The 22,896-nt window shown below is 38.9% G+C and overlaps 2 protein-coding genes across 5 annotated transcripts in view; one reads left to right on the top strand and one right to left on the bottom strand.

The window, feature by feature from the left end:
* phactr1 (phosphatase and actin regulator 1) overlaps positions 1-13,837 on the top strand; it is a 34,425-nt gene extending 20,588 nt beyond the window's left edge. Inside the window, exons 1-13 of one of the 4 annotated variants that reach the window (XM_017304543.2) lie at positions 2,419-2,728; positions 5,293-5,457; positions 7,074-7,154; positions 7,249-7,374; positions 7,467-7,673; positions 7,743-8,004; positions 8,371-8,591; positions 8,929-9,085; positions 10,136-10,191; positions 10,271-10,332; positions 11,785-11,925; positions 12,463-12,539; positions 13,112-13,837. In XM_017304543.2, coding sequence (XP_017160032.2) covers positions 2,479-2,728; positions 5,293-5,457; positions 7,074-7,154; positions 7,249-7,374; positions 7,467-7,673; positions 7,743-8,004; positions 8,371-8,591; positions 8,929-9,085; positions 10,136-10,191; positions 10,271-10,332; positions 11,785-11,925; positions 12,463-12,539; positions 13,112-13,127 — 1,821 coding nt within the window. In that variant the 5' untranslated portion in view covers positions 2,419-2,478 and the 3' untranslated portion in view covers positions 13,128-13,837. Of the gene's footprint in view, positions 1-2,417; positions 2,729-5,292; positions 5,458-7,073; positions 7,155-7,248; positions 7,375-7,466; positions 8,005-8,370; positions 8,592-8,928; positions 9,086-10,135; positions 10,192-10,270; positions 10,333-11,784; positions 11,926-12,462; positions 12,540-13,111 lie in introns of those variants that run through there. The other 3 variants (XM_081606196.1, XM_017304542.2, XM_008406717.3) reach the window with 3 other exon arrangements.
* Positions 13,838-14,046: 209 nt separating this feature from the next.
* On the bottom strand, positions 14,047-20,887 carry tbc1d7 (TBC1 domain family, member 7). Its single transcript, XM_008406716.3, has 8 exons — positions 20,654-20,887; positions 19,430-19,549; positions 18,346-18,426; positions 16,912-17,102; positions 15,413-15,550; positions 14,873-15,018; positions 14,479-14,608; positions 14,047-14,399 (listed from the first exon to the last, which is right to left on the bottom strand). The coding sequence occupies exons 2-8, from the start codon at positions 19,539-19,541 to the stop codon at positions 14,313-14,315; spliced, it is 885 nt and encodes a 294-aa protein (XP_008404938.2). The 5' UTR covers positions 19,542-19,549; positions 20,654-20,887; the 3' UTR covers positions 14,047-14,312.
* Positions 20,888-22,896: the final 2,009 nt, after the last annotated feature.

Here is a 22,896-nt window from a genome sequence, read left to right as displayed (position 1 = left end):
GTATAATTTGTAAATTGCCTAATCAGTTACTACTTGCCGACTACAAAATATAGGCTTTGTAAGTTAAAGGAGACCTAAATTAAAGCAATGTCGCAGGATCCCTCCTCTGGAGAATTGCTAGCTTTATGTGGCAGTATAAGTTTGAATACCTCTATAAAAATGGAAGAATTGATCTCAAAGCGGGAATCATACAAGAGTGATTTAAGGATCAATGAACCAAGACCACAGTGATAGGCAGACCTGACCGGGAGAAGAAAGTAGAGCCAGAAAACAGTAGACAACTTCCAAAAGACTGGATGTCAGCCTTTCTCTCAAAGGTATCCAGTCTCCTGTGCTGGGTCAATGGCAGGATGTAGCAGGAGATGGATAGATTGATTAGGACCTAAGCCAAAGTTATGTGGACGCTGCACTGGTCTGTTGTGGGGAAGAAAGCTCTGAACTAACAGGACCTGTGAACATACCAGCCTATCTACATTCAGACTCTCACCAATGATCAAAACATGGATCATACCTAAAACAAAATGTTTCCAGAGGAAATGGATAAAATTAGTTTCCCTCCATGGCAGTGGGCACCCTTCAGGGTAGATAGAGGGGTTGTGTAATCCAGGGGTAGTTGGCATTAAAACCACTGCTGTTTTGCATCAAAGTGATTTCTTTCAGTTTTTCATGTAATCATGAAAATAAAGTAAAAAAAAACGAACCTAACCTTAAGTTTGAAGATAACAGGCAAATCTTTGATTTGAGCACAGTCACTCTAAACCTTTCTGTGCCAGGAAAGACTTTTAACAGTACTCAGCTAAAGGGAGGACAAGGTCTGATTTGATGGAGAACAAGGACCAAATACAAGGAACCATAATGGCTCCTTATCTCTAAGAGTCTCTCAAGTCTCTTCAGATACTCTGATGACTTGCCTGATTTATTTCCAGCAGCTCTAATGTAGCTCTTACACAGGTGTGATTCTCACGAGATACAGTAGTGTCAGTCTTTCCTTGCAGAATGTATAGACCTGCTGGTGAGCGGGTGAGACCAAGGCTTTATTGATCAAGCTCATAAGATATGTTGCTCTGGTTTACAATCTCCTTTTGACTGGAGGAGCTGCATTTTGCTTCTAAATGAGACCTTCGAATAAGCAGTCAACCAATTGCTCTTTGTTTCTTATGAATTCAGACCACATTCACTTCACTCAAGCACTCTGAAGTGTCTTTCTCCCTTAGAAATCTCCTCCTGCTGCATTTCTATCTTTCCCTTAATGGTTGAGATTGTTGCAACTTTTAGCTGTCTTCTTTTGTACACACTGCAATACATTGTATGGTTTTCCTTTTTTAATATGAAAAGCGTACTGTGCGAGCTTTCAAAGAAAATAACAATCAGCACGAAGTAGCCACAAAACAATATCACTAATACACGTGATGTGTGTTTTTCATGTACACCACAGCTTGTGTTTGAGAGATGAAAGGTATAGGAAATGATTGGAGGTTGTCTGCAGTCTGCACCCTGCAGCTCGGTCTGACAGACAAATCAATTAGTTTCTCCTACTTACTTTAACTAAGCTCCACCTGCTGGCAGAAAATTGTAACTATGTCTAACAGACCTTTACTCCTCATTTAGTTTGTTTTGATCATTTTTGGCATATTTATATCCTATCCACATCCTAGACACTAATTCCAGTTTTATGCAGCAATAACTACAACCAAAGTACAGAAGGACAATCTAGAAGACAGAACCTGCTTCCAGTAGAAAGAAAGAAAGAAGTTTACTGTAAGAAACTTTTCCCTGTATCTCTTAAATATTTGCAGCTGTTTTTGTCTCTCTGTGGCTATGCATATTTTTGAAAATTATATCCTCACACATCTTAAACCTTTCCTTTAATAGTATTTAGAATAGAATAAAAACAGCTTTATTGTCCAGCAAAGGGAAGACTAACAGCATCACCACATATGAAGTTAAAAAGTTCCTTAAGTGTTAAAACAATAAAGCAAGATTAATAACAACAGCAACAAAAATAATACACAGTGCTAAACTAAGATTAAAAAATATTGTGCTGTTATTAGAAATAGGAATATAAGACTCAAATCCAAGGCATGTCCTTATAAGCCAGATTAATTTTCTAAAAATGTACATAAAATGCACATTATTTTTAGCTTTTCAACAGATTTTGTTTTTTAAACTTCATTAATATTCAGATGCTCAAAAATTATTGGCTAAAGTTACTTGACCTGTACTAATAACTGCTCTGCGATTGGTTCATGGAGTTGGGGTCGGTGCTGGCCACATTGTCAGAGTTTTAATTTGTTTTGTTTATCGGTGGTTGTGTTTGTATTGTGTTGTTGTAGTCCGCTACCGGCTCTTTTACTTTGTATTACAACTAACCGGAAATGACAGTTTATGGTTGTTAACTTGTTACTATTGGAGGAAGCTGCAGACCGTTTGAAATCCCTTCCCAGTCCTCTCGGCTGTTCGGGCTGCGAGGGCCTCGTGATGCCTTTGTGGTCCCGACTCGGTTCGCAGATTGACACTTCATGCTCGGCGAATCCCTGTGATGAAACGCAAAAGCCGGGGAAGAGGATGGGGACATTCTGCCTGGACAAAATGAAGCCCCGCAGGCTTTGCGGGGACCGGACTGAAGCTGCTGTAAACAACAACATCTCTTCGTTTATGATCCGATGCCAGATCGGTAAAGAAATTAAACATATCTGCAGCAACTGTAGAGGAGCCGAGCCCGTGGATGGTGAGGAAAAAATACCGCTTTTAACTTCCTGTGAGGCGTTTGAATCAGTATGGTTTTATTCTTTAGAGTTCACCCTCCGCTCCCACCCCAATCTTTCTCCTCTGTTTATCTTTAATTACAATAAAACCTAGTCAAATATTCTGGTTTTGTGTTGAGTTTTGCTTCCCACTTTCTGTTCCCTGATCCACCTGTGAAAGCAGAACAGCGTATGAATCTTTATTACATCTAGACCTGCTGCACTTCTGTTTAATGTTGGGACTTATTAGTCAGTTGTCCACTGACCTGTGGGAGATTTTCTGCTAGACAAATTATAGATGCTATTACTTTATCAAAGATGCAAACATTTATGTTGCAGATAGAAGTTAGTTAGGATTTTAGTTGGTTTACTTAGTTTACTTTATTCCATTAGATTTGATTTCATTCCCATATCCAATTTCCAACTTTAGATGGAAGAGGAAGACAAACGACCAACACTTGTTCTCTCATCCAGTTCAGTTCACTTTTTTCTTTATATCTCTCGTCTTTTGATAAGCGAGCATCTCATTTTTGAGATACACAGAAAGCAGTCAAACGCATTGCCAGATTTAATGTTCAACATGCTCAAAATATTGTTACATATTAAAGTAATTCAGATCCAGGATTTTCCAGAAATCCTGGCTTATGTTGGTAAACGGTGCACTTGGTATATTGAAAGAAAGCAATTGTAGATCAGCTAAAGAGGAATTCAGGGATTATCTGATGATGTAAAATATTATTTTAACATTTATTTATTAGTGATGCTTCAATCAAGCTTCTACTGACAGATGCTGATTAATGTTATTCTTTATGGTTGGAGCTTTACATGTATTATTAAGCTTTTTAAGCATTATCTGAGTTGTGGTAAACTCAAAACAGTGAGCACCAAAGCAGCATGCTGATGCATTTTACAGACAGAAAAAAGTGGGAATTTTCATTTTGATTCTTTTAATGAGCAAAGTAAAAGGCCATGATTTTTGTATTTGACCTGCTTATCTCTTCTCAGACAGATCGAGGGAACATTGGACCATTTTAATCACAATATTCAGGACATTAGTGTTATTTTCAACAAAAGAAATGTTATAAATTGAGCCTTTTCTGACTAATGGTACCAATGTTGTGCCCTAGAGATCCTGTTGGATTTGAGACTTTTCACTCCTGAATGATTCATTGCTCAAAGTTCTCTTGTAGATGTTTGCTACGTCGCTCCAGAACCAGATCTGAATTAACGTCCCTCTTGCTTCAAGTTCGCCTCGGGGTTTGCCTTCTCTGCAGCTGCTTACTGGCTTACAGTCACTTTGTTTTTCCATCATCCACACCGTGTTCAGATTGTAGTTGCTGTTCTGCCGCGTAGAGCCAGAAAACAGTATAGAAGCTCAGGATTCAAGAAGCATCTCAAAAAATGTTTGATCAGAGCATTTAAATTCTGCTCTTGTTGTTTCCCAGTTATTGATTATTTTAAAAATCAGATGTACAACCTAGAGTGATGTTTGAGTGATTGTTGCCTGACAGCCGGCAGCAGGAATAATCCAACTGCAAACAATTCAGTGGATCTTAGCACAACCCCGGAGGGAGTTATCCGATTCCAGTCCACAGCTAAAAGCAATAATTATTCTGCTTGGGGTGGAAATATCAATTTGAATTTCATTTGTCTCTGATGAATGGTCAGGGTCACTGTAGAAAGATGGATCAGAATCAACATATAAACTGTCAGGAGTTTATTTGTGTGTGCATCTTTGTGTGCTGACATCCACTCTCGCCTCTCAAACGTTCCTCTGCCATCCATCGCTCCCAGCTCCCCGGGTCGTGTCCTTTCTCTGCAGAGGCTGTTGTATCTAATGGGAAATGTGTCGTTTCAAATGCCTGCTGTGTGCAAGTTCTTTCCCAGAGGAGCTGAGGGATTTCAGCTAACTGAGACTTCCTCTGATGACCCTTTTCCTTCTTACAAATAGTTTCTGCTGATGAAGACCATGTCCGCCGACACCTGGGATTATCTGGTTTTCCAAATTATGCATTTAAAATGGTCATTGTTAGAAGAAGCAGCCAAAGGAATGTTTTATTTCATGTTTGGAATGAAAACAAAAAGCGAAGTGATTACGTATAACTCCCCTGTAGATAACCTGAGTTTACTGAGATTTATAAAAGCAGATGAAGACCTTAATGGTGTGTGAGTTGTCTTAAAGCAGGAAACTAAAACTCTGAGATTTTGAAGGCTGATCAACTGATTCTGTTTTTATATGGCTGGTGTTTAGTTTTATTTTCTGACTTTTGGGAGGAACATTAGAAAGAAAAATGTTAACTTCTGGAATTAGAAAAGCCGTCTACATAAAGTTTTTATTTTATGTTTGGAAAAAGTTTACACAAACACAAATTATTTTACCTGCCTTTGAGGAAACCTTCCTTTTCTCAAATCTTTCCACCTTCTTCTTTTGACTAAATTTTTTCTTCTTTCTTTTCTTCCTCCCTCTCATCTTTCCTGCTTTAGTTTAATCAACAGATATTGTCCAACTGCTTGTTTTTGACTTTATCTTTTCATTTCGCTGTTCCAGCAGAGGACGTGGAGCGACTAGCATCGATGCGCTCTGATTCTCTGGTACCAGGAACCCACACGCCTCCCATTCGCCGCCGGAGCAAGTTTGCCACTCTGGGACGCCTGTTTAAACCCTGGAAATGGAGGAAGAAGAAGAGTGAGAAGTTCAAGCAGACCTCTGCAGGTCAGAGCTGAAGCAGAATGAACCTTAAATGCCTTATTTTCCCCTCTGTATATTAACAAATGATGAATATCTTCATGTTGCTAATAGCAACAGACCCACAGAGCTCTGTGGAGTCGTTTTTGAGGTCAGTGCTGTAGAGGAACTCTGCTGATGTGTCATGGTGGTTGTGTAAACTGTCAAAAGCACAAAGGTCAGGTCAGGTTTCGATTGTCAGCACCTGATTTAACCAGCAAACCATCACTGAGTTCTGGCAGCCTTTGAAAGTTTGTGAAGTTTTGAAAAATGTTTATGTTCTGCTGTCCTATTTCTTAAGACTCGTCAAAAAAGTCTAACCTTGCACAGATCTCACAGTTTGAAAAATGAAATACTGTAACACAATTGACTGTAAATTGAAAGGGTAAAACAACCAAGCCCATGTCATCACTCCTCCATCACTGTGCTACACAGCAGGGATGAGGTGAATGCTCTGATATTTGGAAATCTCCAAACAAATCCGGAAAACATCCTAGGAAATGACTCACATGTGCTGCAATATTCACCCTGAGAAACAAAAAGGTTGATTTGCTTTCAGGAACAGCCGCTGTTGCTGCTTCTCAGCTGGATAAATAGCTTTACATCCTGTTCTCACTGAGAGAAACAAACATATGGCAGTCAAGCTGCTCCCCCAGCTGTCGCTGCAGATCTGTTTTCATCTATCATCTACCTGCTCCTCTGCATCCAAACACAGAATGTGCATCTAATTAAACACATATCTGTAGACACAGGTCGCTGCATGCTGTGTCCACCGTGTGCTTTGTCTGGATTAATGCATTTTAATTTGTTGCAGTATACAGTAAAAACACATCATAATTTAAGTTTTTGGGTTTTTTTTTTCCTTCTGACATTGAATAAAAGTTACTACATGAAAATTTCTTGTCTGAATATTACGATATGGAAAGTGTAGATTAAAATAATACTAAAGTAATACATGTGTTCACCTGTGTGGCACATTACTGTTCCAAATTACTATGCTGTGGATGTAGATTATTTTTGAGCAGAAGATAAAACTAAAGGACAATAGTTGTTCAACGGTTCAGTTTCAGACAGTTTACAACAACTGGGCAATATTCATATCACACACACCGATTGCTATATGAATATTGATACAATAATGGACTGCTTGGAGTGTGATAATTGCTGGCTAATATAGCGAATGTTAACGGCTTGCATTTTTCATGCTAACGTAATATTTAGCCAGTTGGACAGAGTCTCACAGCAGCAGATGTTCACACCCGACACAAGCAGCATTGCCCCAAAATGCTAAGAGTCCACAGACTGATGGGAGTAAACATGAGAAAGAGATGGAAAAAAGATAACAGGCACATTTCGCCACTGGAAGCTTTCTGATTGGGGTGTTTCTTCCTTGAGCAAGGGATGGGAGCTCTGTCCGTGTCTTTGTAAGAATTGATGGTGAGATGAAGAATGTATGACTTTCAGAGGGCAATATCTGCAGTAAATCCCTTCTGATTTACTATTTTACTATTGATGATTTGCTGCTACAATCATCAATAGTATCACTTTCAGCTGTAGTTTGATTGTTTTTTTTTTTGACATGATGGTTTGTTTTGTTTCCTCAGTGTTGGAGAGGAAAATGTCTACTCGCCAAAGCAGAGAGGAGCTCATCAAGAAAGGACTCCTGAAGGAGGTTTATGAGAAAGGTGAGAATGTGAAACTTTTTCTAGGTGTTTTAGATCTGACACTTTTTTTAAATACAGTTTATATGATTTCTATTTTCTGTCTTTCCCTCTGTAGATGGGACATCCTCTCCAGTTCTCAGGGAGGAGATGAAGATGGAGAACGGTCGCTCCCCAGCGCTCAGCTCTATCCCACCTGAACCTGAAGGTCCTGAGCTGATGGAAGGAGCGACAGCCGCTGTAGGTAGGAAGCAAAACCTCAACCGCCGTCATCTGTTTGTTTTTGTTTTTGCCAAACGTAGCGCCCTCTGACCGCTCGCTGTTGCTATTTCACAGCCGGATGTTTGGAGTTTCAAATGCAAAGTGAGGGTACATGTCAACCAGACCAGGCCCAGAACTCCAGCCCGACTCCACCCGCAAAGGCCTTGGCAGCGTTTCTTGCTGACGGATCAGAATCCCCCCGCTCAAGACCTCCTACGTTACACAAACAGCCGCCTGCTCTTCCACCCAAACCTTTCAGCAGACTCCCCAATCACATCACAGGTGAGCTCTTCTCTGTGCCTGAATCGGTGTCCATGTTTCTCTTTCTGCTATTTCCTCCTCCTCTCGCAGACGGCACCCCTGTGAAGTTGCCGTGCATGTCAGCCAAGCTGTCTCCTCCTCTACCTCCGAAGAAGCTCCTGATCTCCGTTCCCGCGGGGGGCATGGAGCCCTCTCCTCTTGCCTTCCAGAAGTGCCCCGGCCCACCCAGCCACACTGGCATGGGCGGACACTCGCTGCAGTATGGGGCGCTGCCGGTACCCCTGCACCCGCCCAGCAGGATCATAGAGGAACTCAACAAGACGCTTGCCCTCACCATGCAGAGGTTTGAGAGGTGAGGACGTGGTAGCCATGAAGAAAAATCTGTATGTGTTCAACTGCATAAAAATGTTCTCTCCTTCAAGACTTTCCTATATCAGTTTGATAAACTTTGTCTCACAAATATTAAATCCACACATGAGCTTCTTGTGCTTGTATCCAAATTTATTTTGTTCTTTTTAATTCAAAACTCTGTTGTAACTTTTGCTCCGGTTTAAGCCGGGTGAAACTTCCTGCTGTATTTTCTGTTGAACTCATTGAAGAAAATACTTTATAGTCTGAACGTTGTCTGTAGTCTCCGACTGAGCTGTTGTCACATTATTACTTAAGCATTTATTTGCTTGGCTGACCTCTGACCTCTGACCCGCTCACTTTACCGCAGTTCCATGATGCACACTGTTCCTGCCATGATGATCGAGTGCGATGACGATAAAGAAAATCTCCCAAATGAGGCTGACTATGAAGAGCTGCCTGGCATGTACAGGGACGAGGAAGAAGAAGAAGAAGAAGAGGAGGAGGAGGAGGAGGACGATGATGATGATGAAGAAGAGGAAGAAGATGATGAAGATGAAGAGGAAGAAGATGACGATACACTGCTTACAAGTAAGCTGCTTTCCTTTTTATAAATAGAGATTTGTGTGCTGTGCTGATAATTAGCATTTAATGTAATATACTAGATTACTAAAAGTCAATAAATTACTGGAAAGTACCCAAAGGAAGAACTCTCAAAGGGAAAATAAAAAATATAAAGGACAAATTTGGAATGTTCTTTGAAAACCTTCCACAGTGTTTGCCTAAGCAGGAAAAGTAAACTGAGCATCCAGCATCTTGCATCTTAGTCCTAAATACCCTGTAATATTAACAATGGAGCAAAAAAAAAAAAAAAAGCCTAGTCTGACCCTGCAATCTGAAATGACATTCTTACTTTTTTCTGCTGAAGGTACGCTGGCCATGAAGGTTTTACGGAAAGACTCTCTGGCCATCAAGCTCAGTAACCGTCCATCAAAGAGAGAGCTGCAAGAGAAGAACATCCTGCCGATGCAGTCGGACCAGGAGCGTCTGGAATACCGGCAACAAACCGCCACCAAACTGACCAGGTGAGGCTCCGACTCGGAGTTTAATCAGTGTTTACTGAAAGACGAGAGAGAGAGTAGAGGTGAAGATTCAAATTGATAACATAGAAAGTGAACATCAGTGTGCAGGGTTGGGAGAAAAAAGGTGAGTCAGTGCGGAGTTAGAGGTTCAGTGTGTTGCCGTTACTGACATCTAGTGGTCCAGTTGGAGGTTGCAACATCACTAAATGATCCCACATTTTCTAAACAAGGGAAAAATAAATATACCCATAGATAAACTGCTAAAAAAAAAATGATTCAGCAACTATTTCCTTTTTGGTAGGCAATACCAATTTTTATTTTTTTCTCTGCTTTCACTATATTCAACAAAAACGTGTCTGTTCTTTGCTTGACATAACATCTCATTGTTTAAAGTAAAATCCGACACTCTGCACTGTGTGCTTTCATTTTATTTCCAACGTTCATGCAGTTGAGCACAATTTATGCCAATTACAGATTTATATTCTAACTATTTCCATTTAAGAAGTTGGTTTCTTAAGAAACAAACAAATAACAGAACCACTAAGGGGTGTTATATTTGAAATGAATATTTTTTTCTGAGTTTCTCTACTTCTTAGCAAAAATATTGCATGCCAAAAATGTATTTATACACTTTTTTTATTAATCAGTGGAAAATTCATTTTTGCAAACAAATTATTTTCATACGTTTTTATATTTTATGTAATAGGACATCTGTCTATGTATTAGTCCTTTTTTTATATAGAACTGATCTTACATCCTGATACTTCAAAGCTACAGTGATGGCACAGTGTGTACTTCACTAACAACTAATCTGTTCTTGCTTCTTTCATCTCTGCTGATGTTTCATGGTGATCTGCAGTTTAAGCTGTGATGTAAATGTTCTGTTTGATCAAAGAACATAATAGAAGCGTTTATTAATAATCTATTTTCCATTTCTTTTTTATCCATCCCCTATCGTATATAATATTCTTTCTGAAATCGGAACAGCTTGTGGTTCTGATATTGCAAAACAGCATGTGAAAATTAAAGTGTAGACTTTTTCTTCCTTTTCAGGCGGTTGAGCCAGAGGCCGACAGCAGAGGAGCTGGAACAGAGAAACATTCTGAAACGTAAGTGGCTTTGCGATTTCAGTGACAGGTTATTATTCATCGCTCGTGTTTTGACGTGTTTGTTTTGTGTTGCTTTCAGCTCGAAATGATCTGGAGGAGCAGGAAGAGAAAAGAGAGATCAAGAGACATTTATCCAAAAAGGTAAGACAGGCAGAAAAACTACTATTGGTAATCTACAGACCTGATTAGATGAACCTGGTTTAACCTATGCTGTTTTTTTGGGGGGTTTTTTGGGCCGTGTAGATATTCTGAAGTAGATTTTAGATTTTCAAAGGCTGACTTGTTTAAAGTGGAAAAATATGAATATTTTATGATTCAATACTTTAGGACTTAATATTTAAGAAGTGGACATTTTTGTAAAAGGTTAGTAATAAAAAACGGTGGAGTTCAGTAAACGGACTAGACTTAAAATAATAAAAATACATTTGGTATCTCAAGCTGAAATAGTTTTAAGACTGAGATTTTTAAAGTAGAATATCTGTACATAATATTTTAATATCAGTTTTTGAGAAGCCAGCATTGTTAGCTGGTAGAGACAAATTCATTAGGATTTTAAAGAACAACCTTAACAATCAAACACAGTCGGAGGTCCATCAACTCTTGTGTATCTATTATAGCTGTTGGTCCAATTTAGACCAAAATACTGTTCAGTTAAATTATTGTACTATTTAATGAGAATTTAGACTATTTATTTCCACTCAGAATAAAAGCCAATCTGTTAACATATTTAAATTTTGAGATGATTGACCATCCAAACTTCGCACATTCAACCCCAAACATCTAGAATCAACAAAAGCTACATTAGTTACCTGAATTTCGTAAGAGCTCCCTGGACTCAGGTGTTGGAAAACATACTGATAAACTGGTTCTTCCCTTTTCGTTAGACAGGGACAGAATGGACAAAGACAGATTACAAATTGAAGAATGCTAGGATCTGATGAAAGAAATGCAGCGCTGGCTGAGGCAACTCATCCATCCATCCATTTTCCTGCACCAGAGGAAAAAACCTTAGTGGGGTCGGGAGGGGTGCTGGTGCCCATCTCCAGCTGGCGTGCCGGGCGAGAGGCGGGGTACACCCTGGACAGGTCGCCAGTCTGTCGCAGGGCAACACAGACACACAGGACAAACAACCATGCACACACACACTCACACCTAGGGGCAATTTGGAGAGGCCAATTAACCTAACAGTCATGTTTTTGGACTGTGGGAGGAAACCGGAGTACCCGGAGAGAACCCACGCATGCACAGGGAGAACATGCAAACTCCATGCAGAAAGACCGGGGCCGGGAATCGAACCCAGAACCTTCTTGCTGCAAGGCAACAGCTCTACCAACTGCGCCACTGTGCAGCCCGCTGAGGCAACTCAAATTTAGTATTTTCTTGACAGTGTAGTTCCTGTTGCTTTCAAAAACATGCAACTTCAGCACAATAAGCAGCAGATTGAAAAGCTTTAGAGAGAAGCCGACACACAACGTGAATCTAAACTGCTTCTTTTAACTTGGTGGCTTCCTTTCACTTGAAATGTGTGCGAAGTTGTGGAACTTCATTTCATGCAAAATATTTCGTCATCTGTTTTTTTCTTCCACTGTCCAGCTCAGCAACAGGCCCACAGTGGAGGAGCTGAGGGAGGCCAAGATCCTCATCCGATTCAGCGACTACGTGGAAGTCGCTGAGGCTCAGGACTACGACAGGAGAGCAGACAAGCCATGGACTCGGTTAACAGCAGCCGATAAGGTCCGGTTAAAGCACAAAATCAAAACAGAACTGAAGCACACAGTACTGTAAAAAAGTATTCGTTTGTCATTCGGCAGCTCCAGACTTCAGACTTTGAGTAGGCCACTTCATAACCTTAATTTGGGTTTCTTTAAGCCATTGAGAAGTGGGCATGCTATAGTGTGTTTTGTTGGAGTTGTTGTTGCATTACCAAAGCACACTTTGAGTTTATTTTCACAAACTGATGAATTACTAAAAAGTAATTTTGGTAGTTTGGTTCCTTGGATAACTGCTCCATTTTTTCCTCTATTTGTTGTTAATGACTGTGAATTTCTGGAGACACAAAGACTTAGAAATTGTAATTCTTTAAAGAAATAAACCTCTCTTTGCGTCTAACCAATTTATGTTTGTCTGCAGTAAAATGAGTTTTAATTGAACCTTTAAAGTGCAACAAAAAAAAAAAAGCTGAAGAAATCTGAGGGGAAAAATATTTCACTTCACTTTTTAAAAATAAAATCTGGATTTAATCGAGTTGTGTTTATTTCTGTTTGTCCTCAGGCTGCCATCAGAAAAGAGCTGAATGAGTTTAAAAGCACAGAGATGGAGGTGCACGAGTCGAGCCGCCATCTGACCAGGTTTGTGAAAAAACTCTGTTGAGAAGTGGACATTAAGAAGTAGTCGGTGAAAGTCCTGCTGTTCTACACGACCCACAACTATTATCAGTTTGAGTTCCACTTGGTCAGCCTCAAGCTGCTGACTCTGTACCTAATTGTTAAATCATAATTAAAGGCAGCCAAGCATGAACGTTCCAATCATCTTCCAAACTGGAAGGTCCTATCAGGAAACTTCTGAGACCGAAATTACTTTTTGCTGCCAGACTGGAGCAGCAGAGACGCCACTGCTTTACTGTTTGATCATAACCCAGCAACACAAATGAGGCTGCAGGAAAAGTACAAGGTTTAAGAGGAATGGCTGTGGAAATGCGACGCTCATGGTAGCAGCATGTTGGAGTTTCTTTGTTATGTTCTGTTTTTTATGTAAACTTTTGATCATTTTCCTTGGTTTAGATGTTGCAAAGTCGCATTTGATAATTATTCCTTTTTGTGTGGCTGTGCACATAGAATTTTTGTTCCTTACCAGGAAATATTGTGTCTTTACATATTTCATTAACAGATTGAGAATTTATTTTAATCTTTCCCCTCTGCAGGTTTCATCGGCCGTAGTCTGCAATCCTGCTGCCACTTTTTTAAGACCTTAATCTTAAAAAAAAGTAACTGCTGATCGGCATCAACCTGTTTGAGTCAGGAAGTAGGAGCAAAAACTTTCAGATGTTGGAGGGTTATGGGGCTGAAAAAGAAACAAACTCAGAACTGTTCTTTTCCCTCAATGGGAATTTTGATGACTTCTTGATATTCAAAAGCTTTTAACTGTCATTTTTATGATGAAGAGGAAATATTTAATTTTGCCACACTTCTGATGTTGGGGAATCTGTGCCAAGTTTGTGGAAGGGAACAGTGTTTTTTTTTTTATTAATTTTTTTATTATTTTATAATCCTGTTCATTGGTGTTTGGAGGGGACACATTAGTCTAAAACTTGAGCCAACTTGTCCTGAAATCAGAATCAAAAACCAAATCGACTCCCAGAAATTTGACATTTTAACTCACCAGAGTTCGGTAATCTGCTGCGTCACTGTGCCTACAGTAGTGTTTACAATAATTTTTGAATTGCCAAATGACTATTTAAAATTGAATACTAGTTATTGACGCAGCGAAGTGACTGAACTGTCTGGGATCCGCCTTGTTAAAATAAAACATGAGAAACCTGCCACCTCACAGCTCAAACTGCATCCACAAATTTGTACTTCTGACTGTGTTACTGAGGATTTATTTAACTGTGTGTGTGTGTGTGTGTGTGTGTTTGTGTGTGAATAAGAGTCAGTGTTCCTGCTGCCTCTTGTATGTTTGAAATTGTTTTGGGAGAAAAAATATTCTCAGTCTTCTAAGAGGATGTACATAAACCGAAAGGATTTTCAAATGTTCTTTTTGTAAACGGAGAACTGCATGTTGATATTAATTTATTGTGAGTATTCGATGATGTATGGCATTTCTTAAACAAAAAAAGAAACTTATAAAAAAAAAATGTACGTTAGTGTTTGTGATTTTAATTAGAAAGAAATCCACATCCATAATTGGTAGTTCTTCAGTCTTTATCGCAACTTCATTCATTATAGTTTGTAGTGTTCTCAGTTGGGAGATGACATCCAGAAAAAATGTTTTGGAATCCTCATCAAAAGAGGTTCCTGATGAGTTTTGGGTTAAGCTCAGCAGAAATGATCCCATCAGAGAGAACGCTGTGGTCTCCTGGTAGGAGGAGGCAGGATTCCTGCTGCAGTCCTGAGTCCGCATGGCTACACGGCGTGGTTCGGATTGCCGCAGTATTTCTGCCACAAATCAATGGCTTTAGTGACGATAGCATCTGTGTTTTCCTGAGGTATCTGGAAGAGAAAGATTAAGATCTTAAACAGAGGCAAGTTATATATTTATTTATTTATTTATTTTTTCTCTCTTTCTTACATTACACAGGAACTTAACCACGCCCTCTGGCCGGGTGTTGCCCATTAAAATGATCTTATAGCTGAGCAGTATCTCCAGGGCGACAAAAACCAGGATCTTACAGGAGCCACTGATCACTTTGTCCCACACTCTGTAAAAAAAAAACAACAACACTTAAAGGTCTCAGAAATAGTAACAGGATAGTATGAGCCACAACGAATTATTCTTGCTCTTTTCAAGTGATGCAGTAAAGAAAAATGAAACCTTTTCTAATAAGTTAATCCCAAGCAACTGCATTTCCTGTTGTTTCTTAGTTTGCAGCAAAACCACTTTGAACATTTTGTTAAACAACCTGTGAATAGATTGTTGTGACTGTCTAGGTTTGGTAGGATTAGGGTGATGGCTGTAAACTGACCTCTGCAGGCTGGATTCAGGCAGGCAGCCGGCGAAGCAGCGCTTGAACCACAGGCTGTACGGCAGCTGAGGCAGCGCCCCGATGCTCCTCAGGTGGTTCAGCAGCCGAGGTTCCTCCTGACTCAGATAATGCTCCAGACTCTTTGGCTACAACAGAGCAACAGAGCAAACCCCAAAAATAAGAAGAAAACTTAGCACTGATTCAAACTTTTACAGAGCTTAACTTTATGGCCTCATTTATACAAAATAGTGTAGATTCAAGAGTAGTTAATACTTGTTAGACAATTTTCTACTGGATGGGCGATACAGACAAAATCCCCAGTGGAAAACTCCTACATTGTACGTCTTGTAATTTACAAATAAGGAATAAAAAAGGTAAGGAAGGGTTACTGCTGAGCTTTTATGCATTTATTGCATCTAAAATGAAGCAGGTGGATCCAGCCGTAAAATGACCTATTTCATGTTTTACAAACAAATAAAAAAATGTTTAATTGAGCTTGAAAACATGCTAGTTTTTCTCAGAGCCAGAAGTAACACTTACGAGGTGAGGAAGCGAGTCTCCAAACTTAATGTGGAACTGATTTATGAAACACTTGATCAGCCAATAGCAGTCGATGGAATCATCAACAATCTCCTCCATGGCTCTGCTGATGGCCAGGAAGTCTTCGTTCTCGTCATTCTGGAAACGAAACACAGCAATATTTAACAAAACAAACCTTTGCACGTGCTGGAGTTTCCAGTATTGCAGTGTGAATTCACTATTAAGTCGGACTAAATTTTTCCCATTTTACATATGTTATTATTACCAAGATTATTTCTATCTGCTTAATGCCAAAATAATGTGAGAAATTAAGAGAATTTTACAAATTCGAGACTTTCCAGACATTTCTTTAGTATTTGCCTTTCAGCTTTTTTCCACAAATTTTTGGAAAAAGGCTTTTTTAATGGTCACATCAAACTACTGAATTTATTGTTCTAAAGACACTTTACCAAGGTTCATTTTCACACAATTCACATGTTTTCACCTCATGACGGCATCTATTTTGTAAAATGCACCAGTCCCTCCTGCAGTAAAACATCCTCACAACATGAAGGGTTGCTGTTCTCAGGTATGTAAGAATGTCTTTTCTTTCCCCTCCAAATACAACAGTGCAATTTATTGACATCAGAGCACGGAATCAAACATTTTAATTTTGCACCTGAATACATTTGCAAATTGCAATCTGGCATTTTATGTTGGTTTTGGAGTGGTTCTTTCTTCCTCATTCAGTAGTTTTTCAGAACTCGGTTTACTGGATATGATCTCTCACTAGCTTCATAAAGCTTCTTTGCAAGGTCTGTTTGCTTTTGCTCTGGGACTGATATGTACACTTTACCTCTGAGACACAGACCCTGTCTTCATCCTAAACCCTATTATGGCACAACATTCTCAAATGTTTATTCTTGTGGATAAATGTTAAAACAGAAGAACATTGCATCTGATATTTGCACCAAAGAATGAATCCGCCTTGTGGAGGTTCACTGTTCTCTTCCTGATTATCTTTGCAGATTTTTTATATTATTTTCACCATGATATCATACAAACCTGTTTGAGGTGTTGCCTCAAACCCTTCAGCAGTTCTAGCTTGTCGCTCGGGAAGAGTGAGGCAAGAGGTTTGCCGTTTCAAACACATTTTGGTTTGCTGCAATAAAATCAGGAGTGACAAGCTGGGGGATATAAAACCTCACTCCCATGACAAACCCAAGAATGTGGGGTTTGCTTCTGCAATTACTGGCACCAATGCTTTTAATTTAGTTGGTTAATTATGTCTTGATGGCTTTCACAAACAAATCTTTGAGATATCTGGTTTTAGCTGGCTATAACTCAGTATGTTGCTAATAAAAAATAAAAAAAGCTTCAAATTCCAAGTATGATGGAGCTCAGCTTTAATTATGTAAAATCTGGACCACAACCAAGCCATTATTCAATGAATCATGTCCTGAAGATGAGAGTTTATGCAGCTTCAGTTCGGCCCTGATCCACAGGATGTTACATCTCACCGGCGGTAAGGTCTCGGAGCATCGCGGGAGCACCTGGCTTTCCAGCTGGAACATCCGTAGGTAGATGTGGGTGGAGGGCGTAGATGAGTTGATGTATCTCATCACCTCCAAGGCTTCCACAATGTCCTGGTACTGCTCCTTCCTGTAGCCTCCAACCAAAGAGTGAGAGTCGCTGTGTGGAGGGAGGATACCTGCAGGAATAGTGACAGTCAGAGACTGAGATGATGGAAGGTGAGATGTTGTCAGCTTATAACCCCTCTACACAACTACACTTCAAGAAGATAATTAAAGATAATCAGCTATGAGAAAAAGTAAGTACACCCCATGATTTGACAGCTTGTAGAATGATTTTAAGCAGCAATAACTCATATTCGGTGTTTTGTGACTGGCTTTATCAGTCTCTCACGTCATTATGGAGGAAGTTTGGAACACATCAGTTTGCCGACATCTGCAAAGCTTTCTTAATGTATCACACAGCACTTATCCATCAGGATGAAACCTGGACTTGGACTGGACCATTGCAATCACTGTCCTGTTTCTACAGAAGACACCATCGTCGACTCCACGACAGAGTCACCGTGATCATCATTCCTCCACCACCAGTCGATGCTCTACACTCTGGCCAAACATCTCCACTTTGAGTTTTTTGTAATTTCCACAACATTACTAGTAGAGGTTGTAAATGTTTACACTTGTAAAAGACTTTCCCTGAAGAATTGATCGACGTTGGATGGTTTGGAGATGGACTTTTATCCTTTCCTAAACACATGTGCAGTAACAGAGGCATCCGGCAGCTACTTCCTTCTTAAATACTTTTCCCATGTCTGATTTCATGAAAAAATAAGTGTTGGTAAGTGGTTAAATTATTCTGATATAAAATTGACTAGAATATTTAGCAAATAAGATAAAGCCAAGTAATGTACTATGTCACACGGCTTTAACAGTAGGATGGTAAATGGACTATAGCGCTTCATTTTTAACACTCAAAGAGCTTTACACTAGAGTCACATTCACCCATTCGCACTCACAAACGCTCACACATTTATACACCGATACGCAGATCGGTAGGCAATTTGGGGTTAAGTGCCATGGGGCACATCGACATGTGGCAGGAGGAAGCTGGAATTGAACCTACAACCTTCCGATTGCAAGACGACAACTCTACCCAGAGAGCCACAATCGCCCAGGATGATGACATTGAGAGCACAGAGTTGCCATACAGAATGATTAACCAGTAGGGAAACGTTTCAAATTCAAATTTCACAAGTGATTGCTGTGTGTTTTAAATGATTTCTGTTTATTTTTCTTAAATTTTATAAGGAAGTATTAGTCTAAAAAAAAAAAATAGCCACAAGCAGATATTTTGGTGAATGTGCGTGTGTGTGTGTGTGTGTGTGTGCGTGTGCGTGTGTGTGCGTGTGTGTGGTTTCTTACCCAGCAGCACCTTCCAAACATGAATCCTATACATGGATGGGAGAGGGAACCTCTGACTGAAGGTGTTCAGTTTTTCTAGATCTGCAGGACGGTAAAATTATTCAGGTGTGTTGATTACTTAATAATCTCTAACCAATACAACATATATCATTATTGTATTTTGTTTTCAGTTCTGCTACAGACAAACTTCATAATAAAAAAACTTCAAGTTTTCATCAGTTTTATATACCCACTCATTTAAGCAGCATTTCAACAATAAGGTTTAATTGACGCTGTAACTGCGGTTCACATGTCAATAAATACGATCTTTTTCAGCAAATCATTGCTTTAAAGTAACACTGTCTCAAGAAGATGCAGCATAAGCTAAATGTATCACATATATTTTAGGTCAACACAAAAAAAATTAATACAATTTTTAATTGGATATTTACTCCAACAGTATGCCACAGCTTCTTTATTCCCATTTACCAAATGTTCATACTTTTGAATACTCAGCTCTCTAGTTTTATATTTCCATCAGTTTTTATGACATTATCGATATATGCATACAAGATGCTGCTGAATCTGCTCGCAAATCAGAAAAAAGTTTTAATAATTGTTATTTGGACAAACATAGACCATTTAAAATCTTTAAAAACTAGGAAACAGGACAGGATTAGCCTAGATTAAATACAGATCCTTTAAATCACAGTTTGCAACCAGCAAAACATTCATTTCACAAAATCTGAAAAGGAATTTAAATAACTTGTTTAGCATCTAAATCCAATCTGGTTAAAACCAAAATATTTATGAGCTGTGTCATCTGTTGTGAAGTGGCAAAGCAGAGGGCAAGGCCTTCATAGAAATCTTTAGAAAAACCCTGAATTGTTTTTTAAATTCATATTTTTTTTCTCCCTTTCGTTTAATTGGAGAAGAAGTAAAACTGCAAAACCTTTTATTTTCTTCATACCCATCTAACTTTGCCACACTTGGGAAAATACAAAACTAATCTCATATTTTTCAGGGCTGTTTCAGTAATGTTCCAAAGAACCCCCATCTAGCATGTGTGTTTCTGACATGTTTTTGTTTTAAAAGTGTTGCCTACCCAGTGGATTGTCCTTGAGAAGTATTTCCAGTGATTTTTTCTCCTCCACTCCTCTGAAACCCACTTTTTCATAATACGCAGAACGAAAGTTCCTCTGAGGATCATCAGCCATGATGTAACCTGTACAATCAGATCCAAAAGCAGACATCTTTAGTGGTTCTGTAAATTTACAGTGACGACAATTCACGGTTTTTAGATTATTGTGCAGAGTAAGAATACATATGAGTGGTTCATTGGCAAGAGCATTAGTAAAGTAAAAACTAAAATCACTTTTGCTATATTTTTGCTTTAACATAAAATAGTTATCAAACTTCCTTTCATTTCAAAATCAATCAGCAAAGGATCAGAATCTGCCAATATTTCCTTGACTCTAATATTTTATCAGCTCATTACTAAAAAAAATAATTTCTCCCCCTATTGTTTCATTACATAAAAATAAATAAGTCCTACCTCTCTTGGTTAACAAACACATACTTTAATACACATACTTTAATTTAACTAGGAATTTACTAAAATTCAAATAAAGATCAGGGACATTTGATTTGATGAGTAAATAGGTACAATCTTGCAATTCTTTAATTTTCAATTGGCTTTTATTGCAAAGAAACCTGGGCCACATTGTTTCTCTTTTATGACTTGGTGCGTCTGCATAGTCATATCATTTCATCAAACTAACTATCCAACTGGTAAATAAATAAATAAACGAGACAGATGATGTTGAAATCCTCTTTCGTTAGCTGTGGTTCTAACCAGACACAAGCGTGCATCAGAACGTCTTCTGAAAAAATAAACCGCTGCTATGAATATTACAGCTGAAATAACAGTGTTCTGTATCATATAGCACGTCAGGGTGGGAGGCTTGGTTGGAGTGAAGAAAGGCTTTGGGATGTCAAGAGTCCAGAAAGCACAAACACTGTATACTACTGTACAATAGTGTTAAAAATTGGGTCAACACTGGGACCCAGTTTTCAAGTGGGTGTATCTATATGATTAAAAACAAAATTAATAGACTTTCAAAAGAAACAGTCAAACAATATTAGATGATAATCTGTGGTTTTTCCAACAGAAAACGTTGAACCTGTGGTCAGTAAACTCCCCAGATCTGAAACTTACGGAAATACTGTCAATAAGATAATGAGGAAAAGATTTATGAATCTCTTGATGTGCAGGGGCAACGAGAAACAATATGTAAAACTACGTGACTTGACAACATAATCGTCTCACCTTGGCGTACTTCACGGCGTCCCCAGTTTGTTGTTATCCTCAAACCTACATTCGTTGTTTCTGGTTGTGGGAACCGAAAGCTTGAACACGTCACTTTTAAAGCTCAAAATATTAAATGTCTTGATTTCACTCTTTGATGTTTACATTATCTGTTAGGCTACTGAATTAGATTCAACTGGAAGTTGTTGCACTAGATGCTACACAAAAAATTACCACAAGCCGCTGACGTACAGAATACAACTTCCGGGTACTACTATCAAAATAAAATCCTTAAGTGAATTATTTATATTTAATCAATATCGCTTTATTTCTATTTTATATTAAAAGACACGTAAAATATAAATATATCATAAATTTTATCCAGCCGGCGAGCTAAAGCTAGCTTTTATCTTTTTTTAAATTTCACAAATAGCTCTTATTTAGAAGGTCTGTGACGAAATTGAAGAGGCAGGTCTCGGTTAGATATGATGCGTTTAATTTGTCTCGGATATTCAAAATCTGGGGTAGAAAATATTTAGCCACTTCGTGTCGGCTTTCGTGTGTTCCAAGACAATTTTACCTGGTGACAGTAAAATTATCTACTTTCACTAACTAGATAATTATTTTAATAGATGTTCCTACTTTATATAAAAAACAATTTGTGCACAGTTCGGTAACTTTTTTTTTCTTCCTTCTTCCTTTCAAACAAAAAAAGGGCTAATTTGATTATGTTCTACTCTATTTGAGTATGCCCAAGAGTTTTCTGAAATGTAAAAATTAGTAGGGCAAGGAAGATATCTTCAGGTAAGGGGCCCAGTAAAGTTATCTAATAACATTCACACTGCATCATTTAACGACATCCTGAGGGGGTGCAACTTCTTCAACCAGGTATGCATGCAGCTGTCTCTGTCTTTCTATGCAGGAGCAAGCAAGTACACATTTTGAACACGGATCCATGCAGTCAGTGGACTGTGATTTTATTTTAGACTACTGTTAAATTAAATTTAAGACAGAGAGGTCAAGTTTAGATCTGAGTGCATTGTGAGTTAAAGTGGGTAGAATGGCGTACTACTGTATTTTGCTGTTTATTTAAATTTGTGGTTTAAAATGGACTAGTGATGCAATGGTGGCTTCTCCAGGATGTATCCCATTTCTTGCAACTGAGGCATGCATAAAACGTGTGTTGGAAAATACACAATTATCATAACTAACTTTATAGCAGGTCAAATAGAGTAGAACTAATTATTACTTTTAATGAATATGTTGAATGATGTTTCAGAACTTGTAATGTCCTCACAGCTAATTTACAACTGTCTGCGCCAAAATATGCATAGTGTATATAGTTGCAAGTAACAAGGCTTGCATGAAATGTCATATGCTGTACACGGATGTAACAAAGGTTCAAAATTAAATAATACAAAATAAAAGGGACTATGTCTCTCGGCTGGCCTGGGAACGCCTTGGGATTCCTCCGGAGGAGCTGGAAGAAGTGGCTGGGGAGAGGGAAGTCTGGGCCTCCCTTCTGAAGCTGCTGCCCCCGCGACCCGACCCCGGATAAGCGGAAGAAAATGGATGGATGGATGGATGGATGGATGGATGGATGGATGGATGGAAAATAAAACCACATTTAGGCCACTCAGCAAAACATCTGCAAGAAAGCTAACATTGCAAGATGGCTATTAATTTGGATGCAATATGAAATTGTCCTAGTTCAGTCATGTTTGCTTTGTCACAATGGGTTGTTTGTTTTTTGTTCCTGTTGGACATCCAGCCATGAAGGACTGAAAGAGACTTTTAAAGGCGGTATGAGCATCGATTCAACATGTACTCTGTGTTAATTCTGTTTCTAATAGCAGGAGGAGGAGGAGCTTCAGAAGAAAATTCTGTGATGTCATGGTTTGAAATGTAAAATGTATTATTTAGTACTGCCCCAGGCTCACCTACCTGTCCAGGTACCCACCGCTGAACAAACATGACCTTTGAACTCTCTTCCTGTCCACAGGAACCAGTGACTTTTATTGTTCCAGATCACATGGCAAAGGATGTGTACCGGTACTTTCTCATAGCTTCAAAGACTGTGTACTCACTGCATCACATTCTTCAAAACGAAAGGAAGGATATTTTGGACATTCAGCCATGACGAACTGAAATGGACTTAAAGCTGGTAAGACTATTGATTCAACATACTCAATGCAGAAAGTGATAAATAGATTAAGAATTCATCTTTAAGAAAGATTGATTCCTATTTCAGTCAGAATTTATCA

Source organism: Poecilia reticulata, chromosome 4 (assembly GCF_904066995.2).
Source record: "Poecilia reticulata chromosome 4, P_reticulata-male-v2, whole genome shotgun sequence".
NCBI classification, from domain to species: Eukaryota; Metazoa; Chordata; class Actinopteri; order Cyprinodontiformes; family Poeciliidae; genus Poecilia; species Poecilia reticulata.
The sequence above is the reverse complement of the archived record's forward strand: the minus strand, read 5'-3'. Positions and strand labels throughout refer to the sequence as shown.